At 40.3% G+C, this 15006-nt stretch overlaps 2 protein-coding genes across 3 annotated transcripts in view; one reads left to right on the top strand and one right to left on the bottom strand.

Annotated features, from left to right (window-relative positions):
- Window positions 1-15006, top strand: part of DNAI3 (dynein axonemal intermediate chain 3) — a 68646-nt gene that overhangs the window by 386 nt on the left and 53254 nt on the right. Inside the window, exons 1-6 of one of the 2 annotated variants that reach the window (XM_047727638.1) lie at window positions 1897-2098; window positions 7697-7792; window positions 8203-8241; window positions 13147-13328; window positions 13897-14001; window positions 14567-14716. In XM_047727638.1, coding sequence (XP_047583594.1) covers window positions 7711-7792; window positions 8203-8241; window positions 13147-13328; window positions 13897-14001; window positions 14567-14716 — 558 coding nt within the window. In that variant the 5' untranslated portion in view covers window positions 1897-2098; window positions 7697-7710. Of the gene's footprint in view, window positions 1-1896; window positions 2099-7696; window positions 7793-8202; window positions 8242-13146; window positions 13329-13896; window positions 14002-14566; window positions 14717-15006 lie in introns of those variants that run through there. The other variant, XM_047727637.1, reaches the window with a different exon arrangement.
- Window positions 1-15006, bottom strand: part of MCOLN3 (mucolipin TRP cation channel 3) — a 60373-nt gene that overhangs the window by 38587 nt on the left and 6780 nt on the right. The window lies entirely within an intron of this gene.

Here is a 15006-nt window from a genome sequence, read left to right as displayed (position 1 = left end):
AATAGCAGGGAGAGAGCCGTTAACGACCGTCTAGGAATTGTGAGGGCGGGTGCTGTGACTCGCTCACAGGTCTCCAGTGCATTGCCCAGCGCATTGCTGCGCAATGGTAGGAGCTCAGTAAATGACAGATGGAGGGAGGAGCCGATGGAGGCATGAGAAGGAAAACAGCATGATTCTGGCACAGAGGATCAAAGGAGAAGAGATTAGCGTGGGCTGAGGTCGTTAGGTGACTTCGGGACTGTTAGAAAAGGGCTGGAGTAGATGAAGAATGAAGATGAATGGGAGAACATTACATTTTGAAAAGTTAAGGGCCTCGTCGGATTCCTGTTGACCACCGGTGCCTAATTGCTGCTCAGTAATTTCTCTTTCCTTCTCCACGGTGTACACTGCACGCTGAACGAATTCACAGCAATTGTTCAGGAAGCTCTTGAGTTCGAGGCCTTCTGCTTTTGCAGAGGCCTGGCATAATTACATAGAACGTGATTAGAAAGTGTCAGGAAGAACTAAGGTTGCTTTGGCCAGAGTGAGAAAGCTGGGGAGGCTTCAGAGAGAAGGTCACATTGGAGTTGAGCCTTGAGGAATGAATAGGATTTAAGCAAGCAGAGAAATGTGCATGAGGCAGGGAGCAGAAGTGATGGAGAGGAACAGGGCTCCCCAGAGAGGGAGGTGGGAAGGTATGGGGACTGTTTGCAGAATGATGGTAATCCTGTGAGGCTGGACTAGAACTGGAAGGGAGAATGTGATGAGGCAGACGGTGAAGGGTGTTCAAGGTGAAGCTTACACGTTTGCACTCTACCCTCTTTACCAAAGTCTCATCTGTCTACCACTAGTGCAAAAGTGCCTCCTAGTGATTTTAAAAATGCAGCTTCCCAGGCTCACCCCAACATGCAGAATCACAATAGGTCTAGAAACTTTGCTTTTCGAATGAGCTCCATTTGTACAGTTCTGGATGAGAATGCCACTGTGGGCAATTGGGACCCACATTATATCCCACAGTATACACAGAAGTGACTTGTTAAGATCTGTGTTTTAGAAAGAGAACTCTGAAGGCCTGCCCAGTGGGTGACTGTTCCGCTTGGAACAGAGGCAGGGAGGCAAGTTGTATGTTCATAACCTACCCAGGGGGTGCAAGGAGGAGAATCTGTGGTTAAAAACAAAATCACCTGTTTCTTTTCCCTAATCCTTAATTGAAATATATGCATTTGGTAACAAACCATAGCAGTATTAGCAGGATGTGTGACTATCACCAAAAGAAGTTATGGTTCTTTTCATATACCTTATGGATATTATAGATGTATTATTTATGCTCATCACTTCTTCAAAATCAAGGTAATAATTAGAACCACTGCTAGGCCATGTTATTTAATGTGTTAATAAATAAGCACATGAATTGTTATATCATAATTTTAAAAAGAGCTATAACTGTCTCCCTTGTAAGCTCATGTTTTTATTTGATGCATGGGTTCACCAAGCTGCCAAAGGGGTTCTTGGCACAAAGTAGTTAGGAGCTACTGGTATGGGAGGACATGGTGAAGGCCTGAACCAGAGGAGGCAATAAGAGGAGGGCATGGAATTCAGGAGAAATTTCAAAGGCAGAAGTGAGGGAGAGCATCGACTTAAGTAAGTAAATATCCAATCTTGGGAAGAGGTAAAAGTTATTTGGAAGGAGAGAGACCAGGGTAGTAGACTAATGGGAAACACTGTAGGAACAGTTCATCTCTGGAGGGTGGGTACTGTGAACTTGTCAGAAAATGTCTGAAGAGCTGAGCAGAATCTTAAAGCTTAGTCAGAGTCTTGGTGGAGATCAACCAGGAAGCAGCAGTTCTTAGAGACACATCTACCAGGCTCCCAAGACGTGAGTCCAGGATCTTATCCCAAATCTCTTTTAAAAGAGATGGGGCACAAGCATCATGAGCTTACAAATACTTTGGGAAGAGAAAAAGAAGATCCTGACCACCCAGACAAGTCAGCTAATTGAAGTACACTGGAGAAGTAATACTTTCCAAGGAAGACCCTCGGTGAAGAGAAGGTGCCAGTTCCACAGGCCTTCTCAGAATTAAAAATCTCATGGCTACGCCTAAGCCACACATCCATCCAGGTAACAAATGAGAATGTGTAAACGGGTGGTGTGTTTTACAGCAAAATAGTGTGAAGAGAGGAAGCTAAATTACTGTTTATATCACTGCATTATGTCAATCATCATTTGTCACTCATCCCTTCACCTGCAGTAGTTGCCTTCCTGAATAACAGAAGCATCATAAAAAGATACAGTCATGAACAAGTCTTGGAAGTTAGTTTGGAACCAGGTCAGAGACGGCTCTGAATGCAGTGCTCTCAAAATCAGTGGCCTGCAGTCACAGCTTTTGAACCGTTACATGGAGAACTTACTCAGTCCTTACTTCTCTTGTCACTCCCTAATGCCTTTGCTCCTAACATGGAAGGTAAAAAAAATGTGTCCTTTGTTACACTGGTAGTAAAAAGATATTCTGGGATGGGTGGATTAATTTACAAAGAATATAAGTGGCTTTAATGTTAAAAATATGTAAATGAGGGGCGCCTGTTGTGGCTCAGTGGGTTAAGCCGCTGCCTTCGGCTCGGGTCATGATCTCGGAGTCCTGGGATCGAGCTCCGCATCGGGCTCTCTGCTCGGCGGGGAGCCTGCTTCCTCCTCTCTCTCTGCCTGCCTCTCTGCCTGCTTGTGACCTCTCTGTCAAATAAATAAATAAAATCTTTAAAAAAAATATGTAAATGAAAGGCTTAAATATTTTAGTATTATAGTTCACACATTCTGTTTTGAAATTCAATCAGCTATAGTGGCTTTGAAAACCATATGTAATACAAGCTACTGGAGTAGTCTAACTTTCTTCTAAGGAGAGATGAAGCGTGTCGTCTGCTCTTAATAATAGGAGTTGAGAACAGGAAAAATGTGGTGAGCATTTCAGAGTCATCTCAATATAGTGAAATCTGGGGGCACCTGGACAGCTCAGTCAGTTAAGCATCTGATCCTTTCTTTTTTTTTTAAGATCTTATTTATTTATTTGACAGACAGAGATCACAAGTAGGCAGAGAACCAGGCAGAGAGAGAGGGGGAAGCAGGCCCCCCACTGAGGGGCTCCACCCCAGGACCCTGAGATCATTACCTGAGCCTAAGGCAGAGGCTTAACCCACTGAGCCAACCTGGCGCCCCTAAGCGTCTGACTCTTGATTTCTGCTCAGGTCATGATCTCAGGGTGGTGGGACCGAGTCCCAAGTCGGGCTCCACAATGGGCAAGGAGCTTGCTTGGCATTCTCTCTCCCTCTGTTTCTCTCCCCCTACCCCATGTGCTCTCTCTCTCTCTTCAATAAAAAATCTTATGAATAAATAAACAAACAAATAAATAAAGTGATGTCTATACTGGAAAATTCTTATGACCTTTTAGTAAGGAAAAGATTTGGAAAATATAGTATAGCACATTCACTGCATGAGATATGGAATTGATTTTATATAAAAAGTCTTAGTAAGACCTGCCATGATTTTAAAGCAACATCTTTTATTTAGGATTTGCTTTTTAAAAGAAAATCTGCATAAAAAATAAACAGTGAATAAAAAGTGGATTTATGGAAATTGTATAGAGTACATTATTCATTTGATCTTGATATCTTCAATTAAAACTGATTTGTTTTCTAGACACAATATTGGTAGGTTTTCTATTATTTGAAGTTACTAAAAAAAAAATAATGAAATTTTGCCTGTAACACAAATACAATGTAGTTACTCCCCTAATCATTTTCTTTTCAGTTTAGACTATAGTTTTTAAATCTACGATGCCTAGCAACTTAAATACTGTGCTTTTAATTAAGAATAAAAGCCTATAGAACAGCCTGGTCTTCCTTTTTCCTTGGTCACTAGTCACCATTTTAGACATAGGGGTTAACATTTGTGAAAATAATAAATGAGGGAGTGCCTGGGTGGCTCAGTCATTAGGCGTCTGCCTTCGGCTCAGGTCATGATCCCAGGGGCCTGGGATGGAGCCCCACATCAGGCTCCCTGCTCAGTGGGAAGCCTGCTTCTCCCTCTCCCACTCCTCCCACTTGTGTTCCCTCTCTCACTGTGTCTCTCTCTGTCAAATAAATAAATAACATCTTTAAAAAAAATAGTAAATGAGCTATTCTGGTAAGGAAGCACACATTTAATGTTTATTCTGTTTTCTAATGTACTGCTGGAAAATGGACTTTGTTTTCCCCTGAATATTGGAAATGGTACGAGAAATATTGGAAATGGTACCCACAAATCATTTTATAAGCCTTCCAAAAGAACTGAGCATACGTGATTACTTTGACTATTTCTAGGGGTAACTGTCTTAGATTGATACCTATATATTCAAACGTAACACCAATGCTGCACCTCTTAATCCTTGGAAACTGTGAATATGTTAACATATGTAGCAAACAGGAATTAAGGTTGCAGATGAAATTAAAATTACTAATCAGCTGACCATAAAATAGGGAGCATATCCTATATTATCTCTGTGGGTCCAGTGTAATCTCAAGGGCCCTTAAAAAGTGGAAGGGGGAATAAGAAGAGAAGGTCAGAGTATATTCTGTGAGAAAGATCTAACCCACTGCTGTTGGGTTGTTTGAAGATGGAGGAAGAGGGCCCACAAGCCGAGAAGTACTGGTGGCTTCGAGTACGAAAAGGCAAAGAACAATTCTCCCTAAGAACTGTAGAAAGAATGGAACACAGCCTTGTTGACCCTTGCTGATAGCTTGAGTTTTAGCCCAGTGAGAGCCATGTCAGACTTTTGAACTAAAGAACCATTAGATAATGAATATGAGTTAAGATGCTGAACTTCTGCTACTTTGTTAGAGCAGCAGTAGAAAATGAAAACAGCATGCACGCAGGTGATTCCACAGATCTTAAGCAAAAGCCTTTTGTTCAGACTAGAAATGCATAAGCTAAGAATGGCAGAAGGAAAGGGGACACCAAGGAGCCATTAATTCATTTTTTTAAGCACGTATATTCTGCCAGTCCTAGAGTTTACTGCCTACTCTACAGTCTAACTTCACATGCCTTCAATTGAATTTTTGATGTTCCCTTTCAAGTCTGCTCTTTCCCTGGGACCCCCGTCTCAATAAATAGCAACCCATGCTTTCAAGTCCTCAGGTAAGGACTTACTGCTGAATTCAGTAAGACTTGAAGCAGCAGCTCCCTCACAGTCATAATACAGAACATAGGAAGAAATAAACACTTGTCATTGTATGTCCCTGAGATGTGTGGGGCACTTATTACCTTTGCAGAGTTGACTACTATACACCCTGGTGTACTAGGGTGTGTCACTTCTCCGATCAGCTTCATCTCCAAGTCTTCCCTTACTCACTCTGCTCCAGCCATCACGACCTTCCTGCTGTCTTCTTAAATATGCCAAGCATATCCCTGCCCCAGAATTGCCTGTCTTCCCTTGCGAATGTAAGCTCTATCAGGGGAAAGGTTTTGTCTATTTTGTCCACTACCATATTGTTGTGGACAACAACATACCAGTTGTTGGCTAACACCAACAACTTGGGGCATCAATGTTGCTCAATATATATTTGTGGGATGGATAGTGCTGATGGTGGTGGTGAAGGTAGGTGTGTATATGCAGGAAGGGTGAGTCCAGCTGGTATCCAGAGTGTTCTGAGTATTTTAAGTCAAATGTAGGTAGTAGAATAGAATATGAAAAGGGGTACGTTGATAAAGAATTTTCTGAAAAAAGGACTAGGTCCAAGATTTGAAATTATACTGCTGAGAAGAGGGCTGGAGGATACTTGACAGGCTGGAAAGTTGGGTCGGAGCCATTCACTGTTAGATATTTGAGAAGTAGAAATTCCCAAGGTGTCAGAATCTTAAAATGCTAATTAAATCATAAAATCATTCCTTTTAGGTAAAGCCACTGATTTTAAATAATTTCATTTGTAATGAAACACAGTGACCAGCTGCAACTGAAAGCCAAGGGACAGTCTGGTACGAAGATTAAAAGTGTGGGCATTGGGGCCAGACTGGGTGGGCTCACAGCTTGACTTCACAGCTCACACTTTGTGTATCCCCCTGGCCTCTGTTTGCACGTTATAAAATGGGGATGAAGATAAAAGGATTCATAAAATACCTATCTAAAATGGTGGCTCAAATTAAATAAAAAATACATGTGAAGTACTTAAGACTGTGCCTGGTGCATAGCAAACACTCAACAAACGTGAGCTATCATTATTACCTTTTGAAAAAATACATGCGAACAATCTGAAGTAAAAGATGTAAATCACAAACACCCCCCCCCCCCAACACACACACACACGCTTTGGTCTAGATTTAGTAATCAAGGAATGAGGCATAAAATGAAAGATAGGATATTCTGACTGTGGACTATGAAATAATTTTCAATCTATATTGGTTTGTTAAAATGAAGCAACCAGGGGCGCCTGCATGGCACAGCTGGTTGAGCATCTGACTCCTGGTTTCAGCTCAGGTCGTGATCTCTGGGTGGTGAGACTGAGCCCCATGTTGGGCTCAGCACTCAGTGCACAGTCTGCCTGAGATTCTCTCAACCTTTCCCTCTATCCCTAGCTTCGTGCTCTCTCTCTCAAATAAATAAATCTTAAAAAAAAAAAAAATGAGGCAACCAGTCTGACTGACATGACTGAGTTGAGGACGATACAACTTTATTTTTTTTAAATTTTTAAAAGATTTTATTTATTTGTCAAAGAGAGAGAGAACAAGTGAGCACAAGCAGGGCGGGATAGCAGGCAGAGGGAGAAACAGGCTTCCTGCTGAGCAAGGAGCCCAATGCAGGACTTGATCCCAAGCCCCTGGGATCATGACCTGAGCCGAAGGCAGATGCCTAACCAACTGAGCCATCCAGGCGTCCCAAACTTTATTTCATTAAATCATCATGACCATCGTGTGAGGTAGGTTTTATTATTATCATTCCCCTTAAACATGAATAAGCTGAGACCCAGAAGGTATATAATTTGCCAAGGATCACTCAGCTGGTAAAAGGCAGAGTCTATTTTTCAACTTTGCGGCTCAGACTCTGAAATCACGCTCCTAACAATCTAACGAGATGAGACAGGGGTGACCATGGAGATGTTGAGGACTTGATGTACTAGCAAATGACCTCAGCCAAAGCTGATGAAGATTTCCACAGAACACTTTTGGAAGCACTCTCTCACAGCACAAACAAGGAGACAGTGGCTACGCATACACACGCTAGGACACAAGTACTATTTAAATTATGTTAATTTTAAAAATTCTGTACCTATATGCATGTTATGGGCCTGTGCCTGCCTGTGGACTTCAGCCTGTTTTGTTGTTGGGGCAGCTGCTGGGGAGCTGGGCATGGGGCAGCAGACAGCAGCTCCCTGGGATGGGAGCAGCAGCAGGAGGTGGGGGAACCCCATCCTCTGTCCTGCTTCCACCGCAGGACCTATGGCTGAGACCTCAGAAGGTTGACAGGTGGCTTCCGTGTGCTTCAGCTGAAAGCCTCCACCAGCATGGCAAGATCTTATCAGTAGGACTGTGGTCACAATAAACCTTTGGTCACAGAACACCCAGCCTGTGAAGACACATGTTGCTTTCACCAAAGGCAAAGCTTAGAAAACATATTCTTACATTTTACTGAATGATAATGCTTATTATTTGAAACTATAACACAGAATTTACTAATGACATTATCTCTTTATGCAGCCTAAGTCAGAACCATGGCTCCAAAATCTAAAAAACAAAAGAGCTCTGGCGGCCAAAGAAAATCAAAACGGACCAAAACCAAACAAATGTTACCTGGTAGGATTGTTTTTTCATTCATGGGATTTTTATGGATCTAGTGTTTGTATATATATTTGCTGCCAAAATGACTGAGGTTTAACATATCAAATAATGACATAGTTTTGCTGTCGTAAAGTCAACCACAAATGGAATTTAAAATATGGAGATTTATTCCTATGCTTGATTCATTTCATTAGAATACCTGTTAAATGTCATATAATGAATGCCATAGCAAATATATCACTAAAAGAGAATTCTGTGAAGATAATTTTTTCAAATTCTATTTAATCATTCATAAAATAGTTTAAGTCTTCATTGTGTATTTATGTTTGTGCTTTGTGCTTTGATGCTTGATAAAAGATTGTAATAAACTACTATATTTATTTGATTCAAAAATGCAAATGTGACATCATTTTATTATATTCTAGATAGTGAAGAAAGAGAGCCTATAAATATGGAGAGCATGGGTAAGTGGAAATATAATTTAGAATTTATGACCCCAGTTTTAGAATATTTTAATATGCAATAAGCAAACAAAAGTACAAACTGAGGTGATTGATGAGGATGTACATGGGCTAAAATTATGTCACTTAGAATATAAAGTGAAAAAGTATTAAAATTTTAAAGTAATTAAAAATTTTAAGGAGAGAATAAAAAGTAAGAGTGGAAGAGAGAATTTCAAATTGAGAAATAGACTTGAACCGATCAGTCTCTCACAAATCTAACATGGTATGGTTACAGAAGAGAGTAGAAAGTGTGTAAGTCTGTTAGTTATTACTTTCATTAGAATAATATTTTTAAGACTCTGGCCTGTACTTCAAGGTAAGATTCAAGTATTTCAAGTTGAAGAGGCTAATTTTTAAACAAATAAACTAGAACTTAGACAACCAAATTAATGTTGTTCCTACTTTCAGAGGCTAAATAATCTTATTCCATTAGGACCTTTTGTTTTGGCTGTTGTTGAAACTCTCCTCTTAGATTGGACTTAGGTGATGCCCTTCATGTTTAGAGACAAGGAGGAAACAGTGAGGGTTGGGGAAGAAGAAGATCCAAAAGTCTTGTAGGCTGCTATAAAGGCTCTGAGTTTGAATCATGTAGGATGGAGGCTACTCAAGTGGTATTTAAGCAGAGGAGTGATGGGATCTGACTTGTTTCTAAAGTGTCACCCTGGCTACCTGGCTGGGAATTTCAGGGACAGAAGCAGAAACCAGTCTAAAAGCTACTGTAGCAACCTATGAAAGAGAAGGTGGTGGCTTGGGCCATGGTGGTAGGGGGGTAGTGGAGATGGCAGGAGGATGTCAACTGACAGTAAATGGCACTAGAAGAGGGCACAATAAATAATTTACTGAATTAATGAATGTACCACCCCAAAACTTGGAAGTTGTCTTTGACTCCTTTCTTCCCCTCAACACCTCCCTATCCCCATTAAACCATCCCACCTCTAAAATATATCCCATCCGCTTCATGTTATGTCCACATCTGCAGCCTTAGTCCAGACCTCCACATTTTCTATGCAGATTGGTTCCTTGGCCCTCAACTGGTATCACTCCTTCTACTTACTCTCCTTCAATTCATTCTCACACGACCTGGTCATGTGTCTTTCCTGCTTAAACTCTCTTTACTTTGCCATTATAGCAGTCCTGTCTCTGCTTCCCTCTCTTTGTCTCTCTCTGTCTCTCTCCTCTCCCCTCATCCCCCCATCACAATCTAGATCTCACCAGCCTTGCTTAGCAGACAGTACCTCAAAGTTATTCTTGCCTCAGGGGCTTTGTTCTTGCTACTCCTGATACCTGAATAGATCTTCCCCCAGATACTTATGCATCTATCTCCTTTTCACCATTCAGATCTAGATCTGATCCAATCCCACTTCTGCAAGAGGACTTACTTGACCTCTCCTTCGCCTGGCACCATTTTATTGCCTACATAGCACTTATCCTAATTCTGAAATTAAAGTACAATCAATTCTTGTTTTTCTTGGAAGTTCTATACAGTTGCTGCTAACACTGGATTAGCAAGTACTGAGCTATTGCTCCTAGGGTAAATACAGAGTTAGGTTCCTATGAGCCTCTAGTCACATTTTCATTAGCCAATCAATACATAAACTTGTTTTATGTGCATTTCTGTTTAAAGACACCTTATTTAATATATATTATCAATTCATTAACATCCAACTCATGGCCAAATGCACTATAACGCATGTCTAAATGATGCTTATCTAAGACACGAATTATCCCCACAAGTCACACCCCAGCCTTCTTGCATTAGAAACACTAGATGGCACTTCAGCACTATGCTTGGGAGCCATTTTAACTGGCAAAATCACCAAAAGAAGAAGTACAAAAAAAAAAAAAATTAAATGGCTTAAAAATTAAATGGCTTATTATCTTGCAATTTTGGAAACCAGGAGTCTGACATTACTTTCATTGGGTCAAAGTCAAGGTATTAATAGGACTGGCTCCTTCTGTAGGCTTTGAGAGGAGGATCCACTTCCTTACCTTTTTCAGCTAAAGGCTCTCTGCATTCATGGACTTTTGGTGCTTTCCTCTATTTTCAAGGCCAGCAGTGTAGCATTTTCTAATCTTTCTGTTTTTGACCTCTGCCTCTTTGTCACATCTTCTTCCTTGACTTTGACCCTCCTGCTTTCCTCTTATAAGGATCATAGTGGTTACCTTGGGCCCTGCTCAGGAGCCCAATGGTCTCCCCATCTGAAGTTCCTTAATTTCATCACATCTGCAAGTCTCTCTTGTCATATAAGGTAACTTATTCACAGGTTTCAAGGATTAGGACATGGACAATTTCAGGGGGGCTCTATTCTGTTTACCGCAAGTGATTAGTAGCACAGGTTTGGGAATTAGACTTGGCTCAGTTTGTAATTCTGCCACTTAGTGATGGTGTGGTCACAAATGACTTCACCTCCCTGAACATCTACTTCTTGTCTGAAAAACAAGGTAGCATAGGGGCACCTGAGTGGCTCAGGGGTTAAAGCCTCTGCCTTCGGCTCAGGTAGTGATCCCAGGGTTCTGGGATCAAGCCCCACATCGAGCCCCACATCGAGCCCTGCATCGAACCCCACATCGGGCTCTCTGCTTAGCGGGAAACCTGCTTCCCTTCCTCTCTCTCTGCCTGACTCTCTGCCTACTTGTGATCTCTGTCTGTCGAATAAATAAATAAAATCTTAAAAAAGAAAAAAAAAAACAAGATAGCATGGCTATCTCATGAGATTATTGTAGGTTAAATTAGACAGTACATGCCCACTTCCTTATGTGGAGCTGTCACAAAGACAGTTCATGTTAACTGTTGTTACTATTTTTAAAAGATACTATAAAGACATAAACCAATGAGTGAGACAGAAACACAAAGCTCACATATACATGGTCAATAGATTTCCAAAAAAATGCAAAGGCAGTTCAGTGGAGAAAGGAGAGTCTTTTCAACAAATGATGCTGGAACAATTGTATATCTATATGCAAAAAAACAAAAAACAAAAAACCTTCAAGCCATACTTCATGACATATACAAAAATTAACTCAAAATGGATCATAGACCTCATTATAAAACCAAATATTATAAAACTTCTGGAAGAAAACATAGGAAAACTTCTTCCTGACCTTGGATTAGGCAAAGATTTCCTAGATATGACACCCAAAGTCATGGAATACCAGTCAGAAATGTAAAGGAATGAACCAGGTGCTACATGCAACAACATGAATGAATTTCAGAATAATTATGCTAAGTAAAAAAAGATAAACAGAAAGAATACATACTGTGTAACTGTATTTATAAATATTCCATAAAAAGTGAACTAAACTATAGTGATAGAAAGCAGATCAGTGGTTGCCTAGGGGTGCAGGCAGGGAGGAAGGGACAGGAGGAACCTTTGGGTAATTATGGCTGTGTTCTTTACCTTGGTGTGGTGATGGCTTCATCATTTGATGATTTATCAAATCATAAAGTATATCATATATCATTTGATATATTTATCAAAGTGTACACTTTAAATATATATAGTTATTGTTAGCCAATTATATCTCAATAAAAGTGCTTTTAAAAAGGAAATAGCAACCAAAATTAAAAAAAAAAAAAAAAGTACAGATGAAACACATGGGAGTTATTTAAATTAGTTTGTTTCAAAATTCAGGGGCAGTTGGGCCCCCTGGGTGGCTCAGTGGGTTAGGCATCTGCTTTCAGCTCAGGTCATGATCCCAGGGTCCTAGGATCAAGCCCACATCAGGCTCCCTACTCAGTGAAGAGCCTGCTTCTTCCTCTTCCTCTGCCTGCCACTTCCCTTGCTAGTGCTTGTGCTCTCTCACTCTCTCTGTTACATAAATAAATAAATAAATAAATAAATAAATTTTTTAAAAAATTGTTTTTAAAAATGCAGAGCTGTTGATGTATATTGAGGACTCTGGTCTGTAAGGCACAGGACTCTTCCTTGTATGCACAGTAAGATTCCGAGGAGTGAGTTCTGTGGAGCTTGAGTCTGTCTGTGGCTCCTGGTCTATCAGCTACTAGGTTAGTAACTGCCATTGACCGCCTCCTATGAAGTGTGATTTACCTCCCTGGCCACATGTGTGGAAGGAGCAGGACCCTCTCCCATGCTCTGCTGTGTCCACACATTAGAGAGAAGGTATAGCATGGTAGTAAGAGGGCAGGTACTTAGTTTGGATCCCAGCTCCCACATTTCCAACTCCCAAGGAGAGAAAAATGGCAGCTGGTCCCTAATTCATGAACAACTTGTATTCCAAATGTTTATTATGCCAACTGATTGTGATTTGGAATATATTTCCACAAATAATCGGCGTTATGCATATAGCCATTAACCCCCTCCCCAATTACCTGAATAATTGTGTCATAGAGCCACTAGGGTGGGGGGTAAATATTTCTATAGAAAAATAAACCCCAAATTCCACTTTGAGAAGCCACATGTTCTTCTCCACTGGGAGAAAAGATGTCAGGACGTCTAGGTTTATAGGGTCTGGAGAAGATGGGAATGGGCTCTGGGACCCTGGGAGGGAGAGTTGGGGGAGGAAGTTTTGGGGTTAGATCCAGAGCTGAAACTGGGACCCTAGAAGCTGATGGTGATAAGAAGGGTAAGAAAATGAGAAGATGGCTTGAGATAGAGGAAATAGAGCATGCTGTGAATAGAGACTCTCTCTTAAGAGGTAGTATTACAGATAATTGTTATTTTCTTCTTTTTATCTTTTTTGACATTTTCTGTAATGCACAGACTTACTTTAAAAATAAGAACAATGATTTTTAAAGTCTTTTAAAATCTTAACCAAGATAATTATTTAAAGCAAACAACTGCATGTTTCCTCTTAATATTTTAAGTGGCTATATTTAATGTCCAAATTCTGCTTTGCCTTCCCCAGGTCATCCAGAAATTTACCCTTTAGTATTAACTACCCAGACCCAGGAAATATTCAAATGCCGAATAGACGAAGATATCACAGATGAACAACCTTATAAACTTATCAAAAAAGAAGATATTTTTGCAGACTTTCGGAACAGAGCTGCAGTATCTGACTTCTATCCAGTCAAAAAAGTTATCCAGGTAAGTACAACATCCCTCTTTATTTATTCAGTCCTGTCTCAAGAGGTTTCTGGTACATGATAACAAAAGATAGAGAGATTGTTGAGTTTAAATCTGTGGCATGCCCCCCACCAACAAAGGAATCTGCCCACCTTTCCTATGGAATCCTGCTTGATCATCCTCTGTGAAAAGCAAACACCTGTCAGTGACTGATCCTTGCTTCACACCCAGGAAAACTTATCTTTGCCCAGTTTCAACTAGAATAGGAATCTACTCTTACTTTCCTATACCGCTTCAATTTTTTACTTCATAATTTTGGTCTGATTTGTCTCCAAACATGCTACTGAGCACCAACACCAAGTAAAAGGAATGCTTCTTTTTTTCCCTGTTAGAAATAAAATCGCATGGTAAATTCCCCCAGACCTACTGAGTTTTAAGTGCTTTGTTAATAGAATAATTTTACAATCTGGGATTATGAGCCATAGATTAGCACTATGGCTATCTTTTATGACTGATTAGAAAAATACCAATTTTGTGTCTGAATAAACTGAATGAACACTAACCTTCTCTTTTGATTCTATGCCTACAGGAATATCCTGGAGACGAGCTTCTGGTTGTTTGTGACAAAGACTTCAAATATGGACTTAACTTTTATCTTATTGGAACTGAAGAAGGCAAAGAAAACTATTTAAACGTAAGCATATGCCAAGCCCTTGCATCCTGTTGATTGTCAGAAGGAAAGAATAGCTCTGGGAGACAACTACACATGGTTTTGATTATTCTTGTTCCGCTCTCTTTCCCTGGGACCTAGACCGGGTCCTGGGGCTTAGAGTAGGTAAGCAGTAAATGCGGGATGACCTAAATCAAACACCTCAGAGTAACAGATACTCTACTTATTTGCCCTTTACTGACTCAATGAGAACAGAAACAATAAATCTGGAGTAGCATTGCTCTTGGCCACTCTTTGTCTCATATTCCTGGTGCTCCTCTTGCCATCTCCATGACTTTGGGTAAGTTACTGAACCACTTGTCTGCAAAGTGTTAGCACCAATAGTATCTATTTCCAGAGCTGCTGTGAAAATTAAATGTTTTTTTTTCTTTTGCTCAGTTTCCTTTTCCTAATTGAAAAACTGAATTAAGAATAAAGAAAATAAGGAAGTGTTTAATTTATACAAACATAAATTTTATTATGAAATAGTCACATGCAGCTATAACTACTTTTGGTCATATATTTTAGAGTGCTGTTTATTTTACTCTAGGCCCCAGAATTACCAGAAGAACAGGAAGAATATAAAGAGTATATTCCAGAAGATGTATATGTTTACAAGCCACCTATCTCTAAACCATGGGTTTCTTTGGGCAGTGAGAAAGAAATTGAGGAAGAATCAGTCAAGGAATCTACAAAGCAGGTCAGAGACTTGGGTATGATCTTCAGCGTGTTACCTCTCTGTAATGCTGAACAACACTGATTCCTGAGGGATCTGTGAGGTTTGCTATGTTTGCCAATGGGGATGTGGTTTTTTCCTTTGATAGAAGAATGGTCATTGTTTGGGGTATTTGGGTATTAAGGGTAGAATTGTATTCCCCAAAAGAGATATGTTGAAGTCCTAACACTCAGTACTTTAGAAGGTGATTTTATTAGGAAATAGGGTTGCTAATCCAATATGACTGGTGTCCTTATAAAAAGATGGCCATGCAA

Source organism: Lutra lutra, chromosome 4 (assembly GCF_902655055.1).
Source record: "Lutra lutra chromosome 4, mLutLut1.2, whole genome shotgun sequence".
Taxonomy (NCBI): domain Eukaryota; kingdom Metazoa; phylum Chordata; class Mammalia; order Carnivora; family Mustelidae; genus Lutra; species Lutra lutra.
The sequence above is the reverse complement of the archived record's forward strand: the minus strand, read 5'-3'. Positions and strand labels throughout refer to the sequence as shown.